Genomic DNA, 23,444 nt, shown 5'->3' on the forward strand with positions numbered 1-23,444 from the left:
TGTATATACAACCTAAAAATGTCACATGCAGACTGATTTTATTTACAATTAAGTGCACTTTTACAATTGGATATATCAGTTACCTTTAAGGTCCTCTATTCTGTGGCTCAATTCTAGAAGAAAGAAATAGAAACACTATAAGAACTAATGACACAACCTTTTTTTCCAAGACAAAGCTGAATATAAAATTAATATTTTCTCAGAGCAGTGCATATCATCATTCTTTCATTAATTGCTATAATTTGTATAACAGACAGAACTAAAATAATAAATGCACGCATGTACAATTTCAACATACCGAGGAAGACACAGATTTTACGCAAAATTATAGAGAATTATAAAGTCTCTCAAGTCAAATCTAAGAGAAATGTTTACTAGTGACGAGCGAACATACTCGTTGCTCGAGATTTCCTGAGCACGCTCAGGTGACCTCAGAGTATTTTTTAGTGCTCGGAGATTTAGTTTTCATTGCGGCAGCTGAATGATTTACATCTGATAGCCAGGCTGAGTACATGTGGGGGTTGCCTGGTTGCTAGGGAATCCCCACATGTAATCAAGCTGGCTAAGGGTACGTTCACATTCGCGTCTTTGGATGCAGCGGCGTCGCAAAACAAGGCATGCGTCATGCGTCCCTATCTTTAACATTGGGGACGCATGGGCGTGCGTTGTCATGCGTTTCGGTGTGTTTCGCGACGCATGCTTCGTTTCGGCGCACCTGGCAGGGCGCGGCAAACGCAGCATGTTGCATTTTTTCGGCGTCACAAATTTTTTAAAAAACGCATGCATCGCACTTGCGTCGCATTTGCGTCGTAGATGCGTCACAATACCCATTGAAGTGTATTGGCAACGCAGAAGACGCAAGTACTTGCGTTGGTGTATGACGCATGGGTTCTTTAATTAAAAAATAGGATAAGTGTCTAGACGGTGTCTAGACACTGAAAAGACCATATATATATATATATATATATATATATATATATATATATATATATATATATATATATATATATATATTATATATATATATATATGTGTATGCATGTATGTATATATATATATATATATATATATATATATATATATATATATATATATATATATATATATATATATATATATATATATATATATATATATATATATATATATATATATATATATATATATATATATATATATATATATATATATAAAAAAGGGGCTGGCATTGTCTTTCAATTGCCATCAGGACACAAGGCTAGCCAGACACCTGAGACACCAGTGAGGATCTGCTTTCAAAACCTGTAAGTATAATAATTTCTCATTGCATTTTTTTTCTGTGTTTTATTTTTTGTTTTTTGAATGCAATTTGTGCAATGTTTGGTCTGTGCTTTTGTACGGTTATGCCAATGTGGGTTTTTAGTGAAAATTTGTTATTTTTATGTATTTCTGGCGTTTTATATGATGGCGTTTCTTGTCTCCGGCCTTGCTTTTTTTTTGGATTGGTTTGTATTTTGGGTTGTTCTGTTGTCATGCGGTTGTTCCTTTTTTTTTTCCTAAGGATTTTATTGTATATTTCTGGTGTATTTGTTTTTATTCTTGTTTCTATTTCTGAGGGTAACCGTATGGCGTTTTCTTGGCTCATGTCTTGCTGTATTTTATTGTAAAGTATGTTGTTTGGATTGCCTTTTCATTTCGTTAATTTTTTTTCCCTTTGTTTTTTTTTGGTATTGGGGGGGGGGACCTTTATGATGTTGATTGTGTTGTTTCCTGCGGCTATATGCCATTTTATTTTATATTTATAACGTTTTTTTTTTATTTGACTATGGTCTAGTATTGGATTGCTGTATTTCCAGCAGATCTACCATAATTTTTTTTTTTATATTGAATGGTTTTTATCTCTGTTTCTGATGTGTTCCTGTGGTTCTATGTCACAAGATGTTGTTGTTTTGGATCATGTCTTTTTGTATTGTAAAGTATGGCGTTTTACACTAGTTTGTTATTTTTTGGGCCTTTGTATATTATATTTTTGTTTGTGTACACAATAAAGGTATATGTGTAATTTTTTTTTTTGATTTGTACATAGGGGGCTCTTGTAGCTGAATGTTTTTTTTTGTCTATTCTGGATGACACCTTTTGCTATACTCTGGATTGTGTCGTATCTGCTATTGAATTTTATTGCAATGTATGGTGTTATGGTATGATCAGCGATTGTTGAGTTTGCATTGTCCTATGAGTGAACAGTCCGTTGTGGTAGTAATGTTATGATGGTATTTTTTTTTCTGTTTTCTTTTATGTGGCTGTGTTTTGTGCTTTTAATGTAATATTTTTTTCAATTTTTCCTTGCAGAATTGTTTCTTGCAAGAAAGGCGACGGAGTCACCATCCAGCCACTCGGCGCAGGGGAGTTAAGTGAGTAATTATGTACAGATGCTTATTATTCACTGCCATTTGTAGACTTGGCACTATTTTTTTCTTAATCTATTTTTATAGGCTTCTGCAAGTGAGGAGGAAGGGCCACAGCAGGAGCAGCGACATCGGGGACAAGATGTGGTGGCAAGACGGCGAGTAAGTATTTTTGAAAACAAAAAGGATTTGTTTTTTTTCATTATTTTGAATTCCTTTTCTTCTCGGGGGGGGGGGGGGGAGGGGGTTAGGTTGGGTGGTGGTTGTGGTGGTTGATGTAATTTTTTTCAAATCTTCATATCCTTAATGCTTTTCTATTATTCTAGGTTTCACAACGGGCCAGCGAGTCGAGTATCGATGTGGATCTCCTAATCTCGAGCATACAGGAGCGTGGCCCGTTGTGGGACAGCCGTGACCCCCGGCACATGGACCAGGCCATCTTGAGGCGGATGTGGGTTGAGGTGGCAAAAACGCTGTGGGATGGCTTTGACAGCGCTTCCACTACGGAAAAATCAAACTTTGCTAAGTATTTGTTAAACTCTGATCAGACCCATCTGGCCAGGATAACACACCATGTGTGATGCGATCAACGCCTTCAACTTTGCATCGCACACGGTTGTGTTATCATATGGAAATGTAAAATATCTAACCATTTTTGTTGTTTGCATTCACAGTCAAAAAGTTGAAGACCAGATGGCGATCCATGAAGGACCGTTTCAATAAGGTCCTACGTCAAGAGGAGAAGGTTCGAAGTGGTACTATACCTACAAGTATAGTAGGGAGTTGCAGTTCATGAGACCGATCCTTGCCCACCGACAGTAAGTATTTTAACGTATCGGGTACTGCACAATATGCATGCCCACATACCATATTGCCCAGGCACATAGCATATTGCACATCCACATCGTACATTGCGCACCCACATAGTATATTGCCAGGCCACAAATTGCGCAGGCACATAGTACATGTCCTAGCCACGGATCCTCATAGTATATTGTCCAGCCACAGAGTGTATTGCCCATCCACGTAGTACACGTAGTATATTGGCCATCCACGTTACTTTTTCCCTAGTGGCATGGCATATTGCACATCCTTTTTTTTTTTTTTAGTTAACCGCGTGAGTCCTTGTAGTCCATGACATGTTCCGTTCCGAGCCAGGGTAGGTCTGATAGCAGGAATTGTGATGACGTCTCGATCACATTGGCGTGACGTCATGGCAGGTCCTGCGATCAGCGTAAAGAATGGCAGTTGTCTCAAACGCAACTATAGGGCAAGCATAGCAATTTTTTTTTTTTTTCAAATCAAATTGGTAACTTTAAATTGTTTAATATTGAGGCGGCATAGGCAGCGTCAATACTAAAGAGTTTATGACTATGCGGGCGAAAAAGCATTGGCAGCGGGAAGGAGCGCTCATTTTCTTCTGCACTAGGCCCTTCGCTGATTGGTCTCGTCAGCAGCTGGCGATAACAATCAGCGAATGATTAAAGTACAGACAGATAGAGAGACAGAGGATTGCAATCTATTGTTGTGTGATGCAATGTTAATTTTATTCTATTACAGGAGTTGGCGTATGTGATGTTATTTTTTCAAGACTAATGTTTTCCTTTTCTATTCACAGAACACACAGCAGCACCCTCGAACCTGATCAGCCCTCTGGAGCGGGCCTTCATGAATCGCCATCTGACCCGTCACAGCCATCCCACAGCGAGAGCAGGCTTGCACCACTTTCTGGTGAACCGGCAGCCGGTCCATCTGGTGTTCCCCTGACCGAGGCCTCTGTCGCTCCTTCCTTTGGCTATTCACGCCAGCGTCAGCGGGCCTCGGACAGGCCGCAAATGCCCGAGTATTTTCATTTGGGCACGGTATTCCAAACTTGTTTCAAGGTGCTGGGAGATAGAATGAACACTGCTCTGGCCACTATCGACCGGCGCCTTGATTCAATGGAATCCGAGCTCTTGAGGCCGGCAAAACATTTTTTTAGTGCCATTGCGAAGGGCATGGCGGAACACCTTATGCCGGAACTCCAGATTTCGGTGATGCAGGCCTGCAACAATGCCTACGTGAGTGCTCTGCAGCAGGCTCGGATCATGCATTCAGCGACTGCAATGCCCGTAGTACCATCGCTGGCTAGCATGACTCCGACTCCTGCTGCACAGCCACTCCAGCCACTCCACCGAGGTCCGCGTGCCGAGGGACGCCACCACACACTATCACACCGATCCGCCGAGTCCTGCTCCTGCTAGGCCCTCAACCTCCCGTACCCGTCCTGCTGGGGAAGCCACCGTGGGAGAAGCGAGAAGGAGGAAGAAGAGAAAGAGAACAGCTTCTGCGGCTCTGGCTGCTCCAACAAAGTCACCTACAACGCGGCAAGGGTCTAGCGGCAGCCAGAGCCATTCACGATCAAGCAGATTGGTTTTGCCTCCTCCCTCCCCTACAGTGGTTGCTGTCTCTTCCCCGGCTTATGATGAGGGCTTGGATTTGCCCTCAAGTCTATTGGACTATGGCTCCTCAATAGCCTCAGCTTCCTCCTCTCGCCATTCCGAAGCAGGGAGTTACCAATCTCCATTAATTGCTACAATAGATAGCCTCTAGTTTTATTCCCCCCTTTTCTTTCTGTTTCCCCCAAATAAAAATGTTTTTTTGCAAGCAATTTTTGTATTTATTGGTAACTATAGTTATCGGCAACTCACACCGTGCGCCGTCTACACACATTTCGTGTTTTATACACCTCATATACATATATGCAATGTCAGACACTATTTTTTCCATTTTTAAGTAGAGTTTTTTTGGGTGTGTCTCATTGTTCTATGAGGTGTTTACAAACACAAATATGACACAGATTGTCTACATACAAGAAAGGTAACTAAAACAACTTAACAACAATCAAGACCAGCGATACGACCTGGCCGTGATCGTTGGTAAGTCGTTGTGTGGTTGCTGGGGAGCTACACTGACAGCTCTCTCCAGCGACCAACGATCAGGGTAAAGACTTCGGCATTGTTGACACTGTCTTCAACGATGCCGAAATCCCCCTGCATCACCCGGGTAACCAGGGTAAATATCGGGTTACTTTATTGGTGCGGCCCTGCGCTTAGTAACCCAATCTTTACCCTGGTTACAAGTGAACACATCGCTGGATCGGCGTTACACACGACGATCCAGCGATGACAGCGGGTCATCAGAGACCCAAAAATGGTCCTGATCACTCCCTAACGATCTCCCAGCAGGGTCCTGATCGTTGGTCGCTGTCTCACATAACGAGGTCGTTAGCGGGATCATTGCTACGTCACCAAAAGAGTGACATTGCAACGGTATCATTAGCGTTATGTGTGACGGTACATTAAGGTCAGGGGTCTGTTGAGGTGGTTGCAATGTGCACGTGGCCAAGTGTCGACACTATTTGAATCAGGATGTATTTGTGCATCCTGACATCAATAGTTTTGACTCTCAAGAGTGGATCGAACAAGATCGTCTCCCTCCTTGGCAGGCTAAACACTTTCCAACTACTTGCATATGGACCCGGCTCCGTGTGTGTGGTTGATCTGCTTTTTTCAGTCACCGCTGCCGCATGTTTCAAGGATGTGTGACTGGCACAACACATGAACAACCGTAGCCTATTTGTTGGCCTCACCATGCATGAGTAGTGCCTGTCACACTCCCGCCACACATGCTGCTGCGGTGGGTGAAAATTGTTGATCAACCAGTGCGCTCAATGAAGCCGTGTTCCCTATGCAACTAGTCTGGAAGCTTGACAGTTTGCCAAGTTCGCTCAACTATCGAACACACGGCCATGTCAACAAAAGTGTGGTGTTTTTGCAGAGTCAATATGGGAGCTGGTGATCACCTCTGTACATTTTCGGCGACAGCAGTTGGTAGGCAAATGGAGTTTGGAGAAGTGTAAAAAAATTGTTTATTAAACACATTTGAAAAAAAGGATAGCAAGTTTTTATATGTAATAAGGGCACATTAAAGTAAGTTTAGTCAAAAAAATTTTTTTTAACATATAGGTAGCTGGCAAATATAAAATAACATTACATTATTAGGCACCTTTACTGGTGACCTTTATTGGACATAATAGTGTAGAAATCTTTTCTTGGCATTATACATTTTAATTTTTGCACTATAAAGGTATTAATTTTACATTTAAAAGCTGAATAAAGTATGACAGTACAAAACATAAGCACTAAACCATTGTATCTTGCCATGACACACGGCCAACATCAGATACAAAATAGGAAGCAAATCGATCCCTCATCTGCGCTATTTCCACAGTTGTCCTCAGAGGGTGATCTTGGTAATCGGGCAATGGGTTTGGTATGGGTTCATCGAGTTCCACGTTCAGTCTCTCTTTGGCCATAATATAATTGTGGAGAACCACACAAGCCTTCACCACCTCATCCACTGTCTCAATTTTCAGATTAATGGCGGATCCAAAAATACGCCATTCGGAGACCAGGATGCCAAAGGCGCACTCCACAGTTCTTCTGGCCCTGGACAGTCTGTAATTAAAAATACTTTTGGTGTGGTCCAAGCCCTGACTAGAGTACGGTTTCAATAGGTTGGCAAACATTTGAAATACCTCATCCCCAACCACAACAAATGGCATTGCCGGGCATTCGGTGTTGGGAAGAGGTCGTGGCTGGGGGAAATTAAAATTGTTCCCATACAACCTTTGGCCCATATCAGAGTCCTTAAATGTACGTGAGTCATTTGCACGGCCAAACGCTCCAATGTCCACAGCCAGAAACCTGCAGTCCGCACCTGCAATTGCCATTGCCATTTTTTATAGTTGAAAAAAAAAGAGATCCACTTCTTGCTGGCTTTATAATCCTAACTAGCTATTGAACCCGTTCTACGCCCGGGTGGCGAGCATTTATATTGGTATATTGCCTCCATCATGGTATGTGCTGCTCCATCCTGCGTCCCCATCCTGTCATGCACTGCTCCATCCTGCGTCCCCATCCTGTCATGTGCTGCTCCATCCTGCGTCCCCATCCTGTCATGCGCTGCTCCATCCTGCGTTCCCTTTCCTGTCATGCGCTGCTCCCATCCTGCGTCCCCATCCTGTCATGCGCTGCTCCCATTCTGCGTCCCCATCCTGTGATGCGCTGCTCCCATCCTGTGATGCGCTGCTCCCATCCTGCGTCCCCATCCTGTGATGCGCTGCTCCATCCTGCGTCCCCATCCTGTCATGCGCTGCTCCATCATGCGTCCCCATCCTGTCATGCGCTGCTGCATCCTGCGTCCCCATCCTTATGTGCTGCTGCATCCTGCGTCCCCATCCTGTCATGCGCTGCTGCATCCTGCGTCCCCATCCTTATGTGCTGCTGCATCCTGCGTCCCCATCCTTATGTGCTGCTGCATCCTGCGTCCCCATCCTTATGTGCTGCTGCATCCTGCGTCCCCATCCTTATGTGCTGCTGCATCCTGCGTCCCCATCCTTATGTGCTGCTGCATCCTGCGTCCCCATCCTTATGTGCTGCTGCATCCTGCGTCCCCATCCTTATGTGCTGCTGCATCCTGCGTCCCCATCCTTATGTGCTGCTCCATCCTGCGTCCCCATCCTTATGTGCTGCTCCATCCTGCGTCCCCATCCTTATGTGCTGCTCCATCCTGCGTCCCCATCCTTATGTCCTGCTCCATCCTGCGTCCCCATACTATTATGTGCTGCTCCATCCTGCGTCCCCATCCTTATGTGCTGCTGCATCCTGCGTCCCCATCCTTATGTGCTGCTCCATCCTGCGTCCCCATCCTTATGTGCTGCTGCATCCTGCGTCCCCATCCTTATGTGCTGCTCCATCCTGTGTCCCCATTTTTATGTGCTGCTCCATCCTGCGTCCCCATCCTTATGTGCTGCTGCATCCTGCGTCCCCATCCTTATGTGCTGCTCCATCCTGCGTCCCCATCCTTATGTGCTGCTGCATCCTGCGTCCCAATCCTTATGTGCTGCTCCATCCTGTGTCCCCATTTTTATGTGCTGCTCCATCCTGCGTCCCCATCCTTATGTGCTGCTGCATCCTGCGTCCCCATCCTTATGTGCTGCTCCATCCTGCGTCCCCATCCTTATGTGCTGCTGCATCCTGCGTCCCCATCCTTATGTGCTGCTCCATCCTGCGTCCCCATCCTTATGTGCTGCTCCATCCTGCGTCCCCATCCTTATGTGCTGCTGCATCCTGCGTCCCCATCCTTATGTGCTGCTGCATCCTGCGTCCCCATCCTTATGTGCTGCTCCATCCTGCGTCCCCATACTGCCTCTGACCCGCTCGGCGCCGAGTGCTGGGGGGCCTGAGCAGGCGGGGACACCGGCACGCTGTGGCGGTCAGGTGCCGGTATCGCCGCCAGCTCAGGCCCCCCAGCACTTACTATACTCACCTGTCCGGCGTTCCATCGCTGCGCGCCGCCATCTTCACGGTCTCCTGGCTGTGACTGTTCAGTCAGAGGGCGGCGCCGGCGCGCATTAAGCGCGTCATCGCGCCCTCTGAACTGAAGGCCACAGACCGAAGACCGGGAAGATGGCGCCGCTCAGCGATGGAACGGGGCCAGGTGAATATAGGCCGATACTCACCCTCCTGGCGGTCCCTGCTTCTGCGGTGGAGATCGCGGTGTGTGTTCAGTGTGAACGCACACCGCGATCTCCCGGGAGCGTCGCTCTGTGAGGCCCAGACTGCGCCGGCGCTTGCACTTGCGCAGTCTATAGAGGCTTCGGACAGAGTGACGCTCCCAGCGTTATATTATAGATGTGCTTCCCATCCACAGCTCCAATACAGTTAGGGAAAGAACACACTTGTTCAAATTTCTTGGCGTTGGCCTCCCATATTTCTGTAGTAGGGAGGGGTAAAAATTCATCCCGGAGATTGTCCCACAAAGCGCGGCATGTGTCGGCAATAATTCCCGAAAGTGTGGAGACTCCAATCCTAAATTGGAAATGCAGGGATCTTAAGGTCTCTCCGGTAGCCAGAAAACTGCCAAGATGAAAAATAAAGAAATTAAATTAAAGTACATTGTAATAATAAAAAATACATTTACCATACCCAACCCCAAACAAATAAAAAAAAAAAAGGGAAGAACATATCACAGTCGTTCAGAGCTACATTACGTACCGTAGAGTCACCAACAGCCGTTCCTCTGCAGAAATTGATCTCTGGAGCTGTGTGTCCTGCCTGGTAATGGCTCCTTCCACCAGACGCAGCAGATAGCGGAAGCTGTCTTGAGACATCCTGGTATACTCAAAATATTTTTCCAGGTTGCCATTTAGCTCGCCAAACAAGCAATGGTAGGCTCCACGGCTCTCCCGGACTTCCACGATAGGGTGTAGCCAAAAGCGCCGTTGACTCCTTCTCCGTTTATCCCTTTTCCTTTGCTCGTAATAGGCAATAGCATAGGCATTAGCCAACGCAAAATCCAACTCCATATTCATGTAGATACTCTCCATGGGACGCTCCATCATGATGCTGGAAACACAAGCAAAATCTGAGGAATTCATCTCTGCCATTGTATATATACCCAATTACATTATACTCACCCTCTTCTAGCCATTGGTGGTCTTTATCTAGTGTCTAGACAGTAATTGTGACCTTTGTTATTTGCAATTGTTAAAGAATGACATCATTTTTGGAAAACGCATGCGTCTGAAAACGCTGCGTTTTTTAGAAAAACGCAGTTTTTTTTAAAAAAAACGCTGTGTTTCATGACGCATGCGTTGAACGCTTGCATCAAAAAAGTATGCGTTTTAAATGCGTCTTTCGTGCGTCGTGCGTTGCGTCGACGACGTTGCGTCTAAAGACGCGAATGTGAACGTACCCTAACAGATGTAAATCATTCAGCTGTGGTAAGGAGAACTAAATCTTCGCGCACTAAAAAATACTCGGAGGACACCCGAGAGTGCTCGAGAAGTCTCGAGTAACGAGTATATTCGCTCATCACTAATGGTTATGCTTATAGGAATTTTTTTATCATGTGAAATTAGAACCTGGTCAAATTGGTTCCCGCAATGTTTTGTAATCTTGTCACATTACACACAATGGCCTATCTAAAAGCATTATTGTGTAGGCAGGAGGAGCTAAGCAGTTACACATATAAAAAGTTAAAACAAGTTATATAAAAAAACTGCGCTGTAGTGCACTAAAAGAGGCCTCCACACATCAGGCTCAAAGAACATGCCTATAATATAAAAAACGGCATTCTGTAATGCTGTAGATAAGCCCCCGATGTATCCTGAATGATGAGAAAAAGATGTTAGATTATACTCACCTGGGGAGGTGGTCCGGTCCAGCGCCTCCTAGCTTCATACGATGATGTCATCTTCTTGTCTTCATGCTGCGGCTCCGGCGCAGGCGTACTTTGTCCTTTTGTAGTTGTGTGCTCCTTTTGGTGTTTTATGTATTTGTATGGCTATGGTCGCACAAAGGTTTTTCTCTCATTTGAGAAAAATCGCTCTGATTATATAATAATCACACTCTGATCAAACTTTGATTAGAGTATGATCCGATTTTCTTGAATGTGGAAAAGAAAAAAAAGGCTCCATCTTCTCCATTTTGGCGGTATGTGAAAATAGGGATTTTTGTGTACTCACCGTAAAATCCTTTTCTCCGAGCCATTCATTGGGGGACACAGACCATGTTCTTGGGGGACACAGACCATGGGTGTATGCTGCTGCCACCAGGAGGCTGACACTAAGTAATACAAAGAAAGTTAGCTCCTCCCCTGCAGTATACACCCTCCTGCTGGCCCCCAGCTAACCAGTTCGGTGCAAAAGCAGTAGGAGATCAATAGCAACATATAAACGTATAGCATGTAACATTATAAATGAGAGTATAACATATCAAAAGATAAAAACAAAGCATAAGCTAATAACAGGGTGGGAGCTGTGTCCCCCAATGAATGGCTCGGAGAAAAGGATTTTACGGTGAGTACACAAAAATCCCTATTTCTCCTTCGCCTCATTGGGGGACACAGACCATGGGACGTCCCAAAGCAGTCCCTGGGTGGGGACAACATCAGATCAGGCCGTGTAACCGCTACTTACAAGTGCGCCACCGCGGCCTGCAAGGTCCGCCTGCCCCGACTCACATCTGTAGAAGTATGTGAATAAAAAGTGCTTCAAGAATGTATGCGGACTGGAGGAGTCCGCAAGCTTGCGGTCGTGCTTGCCGAAGTCTGGAACCTAGAGCCCTCAGACAGGGAAATAGGCTGAAATCTAGCTCGGAAGGACTCCTGGATGGAGAAAACAATCCACCAGGCTAACCTGGCCGAAGAAACGGCTAGACCCTTCCTGCGACCGTCAGGAAGCCTACTTACCATCGAGAAAGCCAAGTAAAGCGTCCAACCCTTGGCAGGACGCCATTCTCGATACGTACCCACTCGAAGTACTCACTTCTTCCAGATTATGGAGGATCCCTTCCGAGGTGTGTGGAGCGGAGTCGAAAGAGATGAGAGAACGATTCCCCTGCAACAGTGGGAATACAATACCACCTTGGCAATGAGGGAAGGGGATGTCCTGAGGGCAACCCTGCCTTGAGGTAATAAGGAAAAAAGACAAAGAACAGAACGTCGAGTTCCGAAGACTCATCAGTAGGACAAGAACGCAGAGAAAGAAGGGAAGAGACCTTCCCTGATAGTGAAGGCTGTCCGGATCCAAAAAAGAAGTCCACTGTAAGATGCCCAGGAACGTTAGGGTCCCACGGATCTAACGGTACGCGGAAGGGAAGAACTACAGGTTAAGGCTCCCTGCGAGAAAGTCCATCTTTCCAGTTTTGTCGCAATAAGACGGAAAACTAGAAGAACAGCAAGCAAGCAAACCCTGACATGGTCAGTGCGGTTCTCCCGGGATCCCTGGAGCCCTTCCTGCTTCCGAAAAGATCTCAGAAGTAGAAGAAGAGGAGATATAGAAATTGGTACCGTGGAAGAACAGAGCATGCACTGCGATGGTCTTGGAAGTCAAGGCCAAACCATGAATCGGAGTACATTGGCGTTCAGCTTGGACGCCATCTGACCTACATCTGGAGTAGTCCAGTGAAGGCAGATCCGATGGAAGACTTCCGAGTGAAGTTCCCACTCACTAGAGGAGAAACCCTGACGGCTGAATACGTCTGCTGCCCGAATACGTCTGCCGCCCAGAGCTCTACTCCAGGGATAAGTACTGTTGAGATCCCTGAATGAAAGATCTCGGCTCATCAGTAGAGAGAGAGATACCTGGGCCATGGCGCTTGACTGTGGGTACTTGCTAGATGGTTAACGAGTGGCACAGCCGTGGCGATATCCAACTGAAGACCCGCCTAAAGTAAGTGGGCCTGCTGTAGGATTAGACGTACCGTTCAGAACTCCAGAGAAATGATCGGGAGAAGAAGACTGGCCTTGGAATTCCCCCAATGGCCATTGGATCAGGAGAAGGCTCTGGGAGAGGAAGGAGCTCAGAGAGTACTCTTTGAAAGCATGATAGATTTGCAGAAAAACAAGCGCAGCGAAGGAAACTGCTTCCATTATTGTCCAATTCCTCAGAGCCCTCCTAGCGAACTGAATGAACCGAGGGAATGAGAGAACAAGTGCGCAAGCTCTCTGGAGAAGAGCCACAACCTTGACTCGAGAGAGAATAATCATCCTGCATGAGCAGGATCATCCTCAAAGAGGATCTGCTGAACTGGGAAAGAGGAAAAGAAACTTGTCTAAGTTCAGCTGCCAGCCCAGAGAAAGGGTATTGCAAGAGATATAGACGACTCAGCGTAGTCCTAGAAGAGCAGCTACAAAGTTGACCTAAGAGCAGGACGACCATGCTTCTAGGGTGCAAGAAGCACACGACAACCGACATGACCCTTGCGACCATTCTGGTGTGGTAGCCAGGCCGGAGGACAAGGACGAGACTAGAAAATGCTGTTCGCAAATGGAAAGGTGAAGAGATTGTTGTAGCGGGAAGAAATAGGCATGTGAGGGTAAGAATCCCGAATGTCTAAGGATGCCAGAAAAGTCCACCTCTTTCTGATGAAGTAATAACTGCGCGGAGGAACTCCATAAGAAAAAAGGAGGACCTTGACCAAGGTTGTTAGATTCCCTCCATTTAGGAACCAAGATCCCTTAGATCTAGGCTATCCTGGACAATGCTTCCACTGCTGGTTGGGTCTGTAGAGGAGATACGATCCCTTGCTAGTCTCCCACTCAGAAAATTAGATTGGCCAGCTATATTGTTGAAGATGAAGTAGTTAAGGTCTCTGACCAGGAGACCATTGGTCAAGCAACCCATGTGGCGGCTAAGGGAGGGAAAAGCGCTGAACCCGAAACCACAAGACGGAACGAACTAGGTTTGCTATCCGACCGTCTGTGGTATCTTAAATGATGATACATCAGGCAGGGATACTGGTAGGTATACCACAAGAAACTCTACCCGGATAATCTGCCAAGAGGTAGAATGCGGGACTGCGACCAGCAGGTCTCTAGCCATCGTCGTGCAGAGTAGAAAAATTAGGAACCCTCAATCCACCGTCCTCTTAACAGGGACGCGGAGAGGAATCGTCCGCTTTCTTGCATCATCCGCTAAATAGTGATGATAGAAAGGGGGGGGTGCTTGGACGCCAAAAATGTGTGCCTCCGTACATCCTCAGAGTAGAAGTCCCCGAGTGGACCGGGCAGGTTGTCTGGCGTTAGGCCTGAATGCAGAAGAGGATACACGGAGGCGACAATCCATATGCTCATCTGTTGAAGGTGTGGGCGGAAATCGGAGCCCCTTAAAGGACCAGTCGCCATAAAAAACCGACCCGGAATGGCATCCAACTTAGAGGTTTCTGTCCAGTGCATCGCCCGTCAACCTGTTGATGATATAAAGAGAGAGAGTCCCTCGTTCTCAGAAGCTCTGGCAAATCAAGGCAATATCCGATCCATATTCCGCATTGTTCTCAACAAAACATGGGGGAGAGATCAGGAAAAGAAAATTTCCATTTTCTAGAACCGGTACGTTATTCAAGAATACTAGCGGCCCCTGCTAGCCGACGACTCCCATTGTAGGATAGGGAGCATGTTGAGTGCTCCAGAGTTCAGATAGGGAGACCAGTTTAGGATTGCTGATGTGCCCTTAAGGCCAGTCAATACTAGTCATGCGCCTTTAAGACCAGGAAATACTGGTCTTGTGCCTTTAAGAGGAGGACATACAGTTCCTGTGCGTCATGTGCCATTAAGAACCAAGGCCTACTGGTCATGTGCCTTTAAGAAACAGGACGAACTTGACATGCACCTTTAAGTCCAAGACATACTGGTCATGAGCCCTTAAAACCAGGGCCTACTGGTCATTTGCGTTTAAGACCAGAGCATACTGGACATGTGCCTTTAAGACCAGGGCATACTGGTCATGTGCCCTTGAGACCAGGGCATACTGGTCATGCGTCTTTAAGACCAGGACATACTGGTCATGTGCCTTTAAGTCCAGGGTATAATGGTCACGTGTCTCTAAAACCAGGGCATACTGGTCGAGATCCTTAAAGAGCAGGGCGTACTGGTCACCTTTAAAAACCACGGCATACTGGACAAATGCCTTAAGACCAGGGCATACAGGTCATGTGCCTTTAAGACCAGAGCATACTGGTCATGTGCCTTTAAAAACCAGGGCGTACTGGTCATGGGAGTTTAAGACCAGGGCATACTGTTCACTAGCGTTTAATACCGAGGAGTACTGGTCACGTGCATTTAAGACCAGGGCATACTGGTCATGAGACAATAAGACCAGGAAATACTGGTAACGTGCCTTCAAGGCCAGGGCATACTAGCCAAGTGCCTTAAAGACCAGGGCATGCTGGTCACGTGCCCTTAAGGCCAGGGCATACTTGTCATGTGCCTTTAAGACCAGGAATACTGGTCGTGTGCCTTTAAGACCGGGAATGCTGGTCAAGCTCCTTTAAGACCAGGAATGCTGGACAACACCGGGGCATTTTTTTTTTTTTTTAAAGATTATGCCAGAGGTGGGACCCCATGAGGGGAACTAGGTACTCTGGGAGGAGCCGGAATAGGCGGCAGCGAAGGCTCCTGAGCTAAATTGATAAAGAACTATGAGAAATGTGACCGGCTCTGCTGGTAATATGCCCCTTTTAAACTAGGGAACCCTTAAGACCAGGAAATGCAGGTCAAGGGTTTATGAGAAAACACCATGGAAAAAACTGGGGAAAGTTGGGCTCGAACTTCCGAGTAGTTGGAACACAGCATTCAATAACGGATCCAATAAATCTCCGTTCAGTAGCAGCACCTATAAGCCCAGCGACCACTGGGCATTGAAGCTGCTACTGGGCACGAGTCAAGCCCAGCGGCCACCGGAAATGAGACACAAAGACCAGGGGACCCGAGAGAATGCAGGTCCCAAGAATATAAAACCGTGATGTTAGACCCTTTATGCTGCCGGACGTGCGGGGCTGCGGGGGAAGGGAGCGATTCACCTTACCGGGATTCTGAGTCCCCCGACTGGAATAGCACCGACTACAGCGCTGAAAACCGCCGGCAGCAGCCCCTTCCAGAAGAGCTAGGGACCGGAAACTCCTGGGCTCAGGGAGAATATGGCCGCCGAGATCTCGTCCTGCATGAGAAGCGCCAGGATAGGGGGGCGGAGCCGCTAGAGTGATGCAGGCGGGGGGCGGGGCTTCCCGGAATGCGGCCTAAACAGGGCCGAAGCCGGGGACTAAATTTATAGACTCAGCTGGCGCGCACCCGCGGACTGAAGGGGAAAGGACCGCTAAGCTCTGTGGGGACCCTGGCGCTATGGAGCCCACCTATGACCACCAGAAAACTCAATTTTTCACGTGCACTTACCCCATGCTGCAGGTAGAGCTGAACCAGGGAAGATAGGACGGTGTAGGGGTTGGGGAGCCTCCATCCACCATCCCTGCAGAAGAGGGGTGGAGAGGAACCGTCTGCCTCCTTCCATCATCCGCTTTTTCAGTGGTGATGCAGTGGGGGCTGCTCGGACGCCACGTTGGAAGGTGCCTCTGTACAGCCGAGGGTAAAACCTGGTGGACAGGGCTGAATGTCCGGCAATAGGCCTGGCTGCAGAGGAGGATACTGAAGGTGAAACTTCAGTGCTCGTCTGATAAGGGAGGGGGGAGATCGGTGCCCATGAAGGGGCCCGTCGCCCCTAAAATCAGCTCAGGCGGTGGCTTCCCACGTCGCAGGAGAGGATACGGAGAGGTGAAACTCCCGTGCTCGCCTGTTGTTGGTTCAGGGGAGATCGGACCATGAAAGAATCCGTCGCCCCCTTCGTCCGTTGTAAAAGGTAAAAAAGGTAAAAAGGTAAATTCTTTGGGTCTGAATAGCAGACCCGTCCGTGTGCCTCCTACGGACACTAAGCAAGAACTGGTTAGCTGGGGGCCAGCAGGAGGGTGTATACTGCAGGGGAGGAGCTAACTTTCTTTGTATTACTTAGTGTCAGCCTCCTGGTGGCAGCAGCATACACCCATGGTCTGTGTCCCCCAAGAACATGGTCTGTGTCCCCCAATGAGGCGAAGGAGAAATCGTACTGCACTCAGATGTCATCCATATGTGGCCTGATTTTTTGCAACTCAATTTTTCTTTTTCCTCGGACCGACTCAAGGAAAAAAATCGGACAAGTGAATGGTCCCACAGAATAACATGGGGACGAGTGCCATCCGTCAACTCGTCCCACATGACCTTGAAAAAAATCAGAATTGAAAAAAATTGGCCTGGTCAGGAAGGTGAAAACAGGCTTTGGGGCGAAGGGGTTAAACAAATCCAACAAAGTCAGTATCTGATTCTCTGAAGTTACGGTATATTCCAACCATTAGACTCAAGTTACTTAAGAAAAAGATATTTGACTGACTTGAACTATCTTTTTCTTAAATGTAACATGACAGCTGATACATGCTACCTGATTCAGGGGCAATTATTATTATTATTTTTTTACACGCAATTTGCAATTTTACCAGTTGCAATGAGTGCTCTACTTTAAAGTACTAACTCTTTCGGAGGTATACAAATATTTGTAAAATACAATTCAGTATACATGTTTCCTAAAATATGCAATAGTCATGCCAAGCTTGCTTTCTGTTCGTTGCAGTATAATCTGAATACAATTTACATCAGGGCTGCCGGTTTCAAACAGATAAAGATGAATACACCTAGCAAAGATTTCTAGTAAGACAAAGTGATATAGAAACATACCAATGAGCAGAAGGTAGGAGTAATCTTCCACAGATACCTCTCCTCTGAGGATGTTCTCTTGGTAATCAACTACAACCATCTCCGAACTCATATTCTGCAATACAAAATTTGAAGAGAAAAGGAACATATTATTCAGTACTCAAAAAAAAAACAATATCTCTGTTTAAGGCTCTAAAGAGCTAACAAAAAAACTGTTTTAAATGGAACTCCTTTCAACAAACTTTGCATAAATCAATTGTGCAGGTGAAGATGAGAAACTGTGTAATGTATGTTATCAGAGAAAGCAGCTTCCTTTCTCACTTACTGGACACTTTTTCATGTCCCCCGAGTCTCAATTCACTATCCACTGTAAAAAAAAAAAAGCAGCTCAAATTTGTTTTCCTTAGAGGAGTAAAGGGCAAGAAAGAGAACAGACAGAAAACCAATGTGCACGGTATAAGCAATTGGAAAATTGCAGGTTCAAGCTCTCTGGGGGGACTTAAGAAAAAGTTAAAAATAAAAAAGGAGCTTTAAAAAACTGAAAAAATACAAAAAAATAAACAAAAGCTAAAATCACCACTCTTTTCCCTAATTGAAAAGGGATCTAAGGGGTAGTGTTTCTTCTTGTGGAGTATGACATGCCTGGCTAGTCAGTGTGAAGAGATTAATATGCCATGCATGCTCCTCTGGGAAATTAAATATACAAATTGCCTTTTCAGAGAGGAAGACGACTCTCTGTGCCACCAATTGGAAGGAGTAATCCTAAAAGTCAATATCGACCCTTTAACAAGCCTTGCCATATGACTTAAGGTACCGTCACATTTAGCGATGCTCCAGCGATATAGACAACGATCCGACCTAAACTAGATCACTGCAGCGTCGCTGTTAGGTCGCTGTAGAGATGTCAAACACAGCAACTCCAGAACGATGCAGGAGCGATCCAGTGACGTACTTATCGTTCTCGCTGGTTGTTAGCTCTGTGAAAAAACAATGCAGGCATCGTTGCTTTTGTTGTTAAACATGAGGAATCACACCGACCTGACGACCAAATAAAGTTCTGGACTTTCAGCTCCGACCAGCGATGTCACAGCAGGATCCTGATCGCTGCTGCGTGTCAAACTCAACGAGATCGCTATCCAGGACGCTGCAACGTCACGGATCGTTGTCGTTCTCGTTGTAAAGTTGCTCAGTGTGAAGGTACCTTTAAGGTACCTTCACACTGAACAACATTACAACGATAACGATAGCGATCCGTGACGTTGCAGCGTCCTGGCTAGCGATATCGTTGTGTTTGACACGCAGCAGCGATCAGGATCCTGCTGTGACATCGCTGGTCGGAGCTAGAAGGCCAGAACTTTATTTCGTCGCTGGATCACCCGCTGACATCGCTGGATCGGCGTGTGACGCCGATCCAGCGATGTGTTCACTGGTAACCAGGGTAAATATCGGGTTACTAAGCGCAGGGCCGCGCTTAGTAACCTGATATTTACCCTGGTTACCATTGTAAATGTAAAAAAATATATATTTTTAGGCTGGTGAGGGCCAAAATCCATGGGCCTTGCCAGCCTGAAAATACCAGGCTGCAGCAGTCTGCTTTTTACTTGGCTGGTTATCAAAAATAGGGGGACCCCACGCTATTTTTTTTTTGAGGGGATCCCCCTATTTTTGCTAACCATCCAAGGTAAGCAGACTGCTGCGGCCTGGTATCATCAGGCTGGTAAGGTTCATGGATATTGGTTCCTTACCAGCCTGAAATACCAGTCCCAGTAGTCTGCTTTACTTTGGCTGGTTAACAAATATAGGGGGACCCCACGCCATTAAAAAAAAAAAAAAAAAAAATTACATATTACTGACCTCTCTCTTCTTTCAGGAACTTCCGGTGTGGCTGGTGTCATTCTTGCGAGTGTGATGCGAGAAACTCGCGCAAGTCTATCGCATCCACACCCAGCACTGCCGCCGGCACTTGGGACCGGAGTGTGCAGCTGCATGTATTTCTATTCAGCCGCACACGCCGATCTGAGTGCTGGGGCGTTGATGCGAGAGACTCCCGCGAGTTTCTTGCATCACACTCGCAAGTGTGACCCCGGCCTGCACGTACTTCTGGATGTGAAATAAGATTTAACATATGTAAATTGGTACACATGCATAGTAAGCTGCGCTTCCACAATTAAAACGCATGTGACTAATAATTACATACGGTTTTACCACATCTAAGAGTATGTCTCCATGGTCCGGAATGGCAGTGCTTTGAATGCAGCTCATGCCCGCTCCGTTCATCTTGCATATCCGCAAGATAAATAAGACATGCGGCGGTCTATAAAGATGTGTGCCGGAGGCGTCCCTACGCTCATAGTGGAGATGGATTTCATAAAATCCCCTCCACTATGCTGTAACATCTGGCCGCTGCGGATTAGATGCTGCAGCTGTATGCAGCGTCCAATCCGCAGCAAATACTGAATGTGGAAACATACCCTAGTGATAGTCTATTGGAAATTTACGCTGCGGGGACTGAGCGTCTCCACATCGTAAATAGACATGCTGCGGTCTGGAAAGACGCGCCGCATGTCCATTTACGCAGGTCTACCGCCAGCGTCTTTGAACGCATAGTGGACATCAGATTTCTTGAAATCCCATCCACTATGCTGTAACATCTGGACGCTGTGGGCTTGACGCTTCAGATGTACGCAGCGTCCAACCCGCAGCGTTTCCTGACCGTGGGAACCTACCCCAATACATCTGCAAACAGGAAATCACTTTTTTTTTCTTCCCAGAAGCCAACTTTCAATTACCTTTATTTCAAGTGACAAAAAAAGCATGTAATGAAAAAACTCATCAAAAACACAGGTGACCTGCCAGTGACTCCAGGAGCAGATTTGGTGCAGATTTTACCTGTGTCAAATCCTGAGCAAATCCTGAGCCATTCCTGACCGTGGAAACATACCCTCACAGGTAATGTTTCTCCTTGTGGAGAGTGGTGGCACTAGAGTTCTAGTCCTCTTTGAAGGTAATTTGCATATTTAATCCCCCATTGAAAACAAAGAAATGTAAAAAATAAAAAAAATGTGTTACAGCCACGTTCTTAAAAGTTCAAACTATCATAGTATACAATTAATTACAATTAATTAAAAAGGGTTGTTCACACTACTAAAACAATCACTTTTCATTGCTTATTCAGCAAGCTATAGCACTTACTGAATAAGCTACAGCGGGAACCCGAATACATGGAGCGCTCCTGCTGATGAGCTGTCCGGCTCTGCAGCTACATGTGTCGCGGCTGTATCACAGTCACAACACATGCATGGAGAGCCCGTTTGTTGGGCTCTCCATGCATATGTTGTGCTTGTCACACAGCCGCGACACATGTAGCTGCAGAGCCGAACAGCTCATCAGCAGGAGCGCTCCATGTATTCGGGTTCCCACTGTAGCATATTCGGTAAGCGATACAGCTTGCTGAAAAAGCAGAGACCCGATCATATTTGCTCATCTCTACTCATTACCCATATTTTCTCCCGTTAAAATAAAAACACTTGCACTCACCTCAGGTGCTGGCGCAGTTCTGCGGTGTAGAAATACTTGGCACTCATATAGGTGTATTCAACAACTTATTTATTAAATGTAGAAATTCCAGAAAAACAAGAGACTTTTGGTCAATACCTGACCAAAAGTCAGGCCTTTATGGAAGAGTGGCAAGAAGAAAGCCATTTCTCAAAGATATCCATAAAAAGTGTTGTTTAAAGTTTGCAACAAGCCACCTGGGAGACACACCAAACATGTGGAAGAAGGTGCTCTGGTCTGATGAAACCAAAATCAAACTTTTTGGCCACATTGCCAAACGATATGTTTGGCGTAAAAGCAACACAGCTCATCACCCTGAACACACCATGCCCACTGTCAAACATGGTGGTGGCAGCATCATGGTTTGGGCCTGCTTTTCTTCAGCAGGGACAGGGAAGATGGTTAAAATTGATGGGAAGATGGATGGAGCCAAATACAGGACCATTCTTGAAGAAAACCTGCTGGAGTCTGCAAAAGACCCGAGACTGGGACAGAGACTTGTCTTCCAACAAGACAATGATCCCAAACATAAAGCAAAATCTACAATAACAAATAAACGTATCCAGGTGTAAGAATGGCCAAGTCAAAGTCCAGACCTCAATCCAATCGAAAATCTGTGGAAAGAGCTGAAAACTGCTGTTCACAAACGATCTCCATCAAACCTCACTGAGCTCGAGCTGTTTGCCAAGGAAGAATGGGAAAGAATTCTGTCTCTCGATGTACAAAACTGATAGGGACATACCCCAAGCGACTTGCAGCTGTAATCGCAGCAAAAGGTGGTGCCACAAAGTATTAAGTTAAAGGGGCCGAATAATATTGCACGCCCCACTTTTCAGTTTTGGTATTTCCACAAAAATTTAAAAGAACCAATAAATTTTCTTCAACTTCACAATTGTGTTCCACTTGTTGATTCTTCACCAAAAATTTACATTTGGTATCTTTATGTTTGAAGCATGATATGTGGGAAAAGGTTGAAAAGTTCCAGGGAGCCGAAAAGGTTCGCAAGGCACTGTAGATGTGAAGCAGTTCTAAAAAACTGTGGGAATAAAAGTAAAAAATTATGGAAGAGCTGGAGGAAGGCGAGTCTCAGTACTCCTTTCATTTTGGTGATGGTGCTGTGAGGCGGCCATTGTTGCTGTGGCTTTGTGCTGGTGGGGCGACGCGGTTTGGAGTCATGGGGACTCAGTCTTGCAGCATGGGTGCTGTGGGGCAACAGGCCATCCGCCCTGCTGGTGCATTGCCGCTGTGGCGGTGGGCGCTGCACGGCTAAGCTCCGTTAGGGCGGTAGGACCCACTACGAGGGGGCTTCATACAGTCTGATCAGAATGTTAAACTGAAAACCTCATGTTCAGTTATATAAATTTTTGCCTGGCGGCTTTAGATCAACGTATGATTTTTGGGACGTGCGGTTCATGATCCTTTTTTTTTTTTTGAAAAGTAAATATTAGGCTAGAGATTCACAGGAATTCTAAATCCACAAAAAAAGTACATATTGTGAGTTTTTAAAGACAAATGCTGACACTGCTATTTTTCTAGAAGATCCCAATGTTCATTTTTTGTTATTTACTGCAAAGCAGTTACAATTACCCCATATATACTCAAGTATAAGCCGACCCCCCTAATTTTGCCACAAAAAACTGGGAAAACTTTTTGACTCGAGTATAAGCCTAGGGTGGAAAATGCAGCAGCTACCAGTGAATTTCAAAAATAAAAATAGATGCTCCATACCGTTCATTATTGCCCCATAGCTGTGCCATATAGTGCTCTGCACCGTTCATTATTGCCCCATAGCTGTGCCATATAGTGCTCTGCACCGTTCATTATTGCCCCATAGCTGTGCCATATAATGCTCTGCACCGTTCATTATTGCCCCATAGCTGTGCCATATAGTGCTCTGCACCGTTCATTATTGCCCCATAGCTGTGCCATATAGTGCTCTGCACCGTTCATTCTTGCCCCATAACTGTGCCATATAGTGCTCTGCACCATTCATTCTTGCCCCATAACTGTGCCATATAGTGCTCTGCACCGTTCTTTCTTGCCCCATAGCTGTGCCATATAGTGCTCTGCACCATTCATTTTTGCCCCATATATGCTCCTTATAAAGCTGTGCCATTGCTGCTGCTGCAATAATAAAAAAAAAAAAAAAGCCATACTCACCTCTCTTGATTGCAGCTCCCGGCGTCTCGTTCCGGCGTCTCATCCCGGCGTCTCTCTGCGCTCTGACTGATCAGGCAGGGGGCGCCGCGCACACTATATGCGTTATCGCGCCCTCTGACCTGAACAGTCAGAGCGCAGAGACGCCGGGAAGAGAGAGCGGCGCCGGGAAGATGGAACGGCGCCCAGCGGCTGGAACGGGGACAGGTGAATATAATACTCACCTAG

At 46.2% G+C, this 23,444-nt stretch overlaps 1 protein-coding gene across 1 annotated transcript in view; it reads right to left on the bottom strand.

Annotated features, from left to right (window-relative positions):
• CYB5R4 (cytochrome b5 reductase 4) overlaps positions 1-23,444 on the bottom strand; it is a 261,934-nt gene that overhangs the window by 139,924 nt on the left and 98,566 nt on the right. Inside the window, exons 7-8 of the mRNA XM_069726422.1 lie at positions 17,526-17,619; positions 84-113 (exon numbers count right to left, since the gene is read on the bottom strand). Of these exons, the coding sequence (XP_069582523.1) occupies positions 84-113; positions 17,526-17,619 (124 nt within the window). The remainder of the gene's footprint in view (positions 1-83; positions 114-17,525; positions 17,620-23,444) is intronic.

This window comes from Ranitomeya imitator, chromosome 5 (assembly GCF_032444005.1).
Source record: "Ranitomeya imitator isolate aRanImi1 chromosome 5, aRanImi1.pri, whole genome shotgun sequence".
In the NCBI taxonomy this organism is placed as follows: Eukaryota; Metazoa; Chordata; class Amphibia; order Anura; family Dendrobatidae; genus Ranitomeya; species Ranitomeya imitator.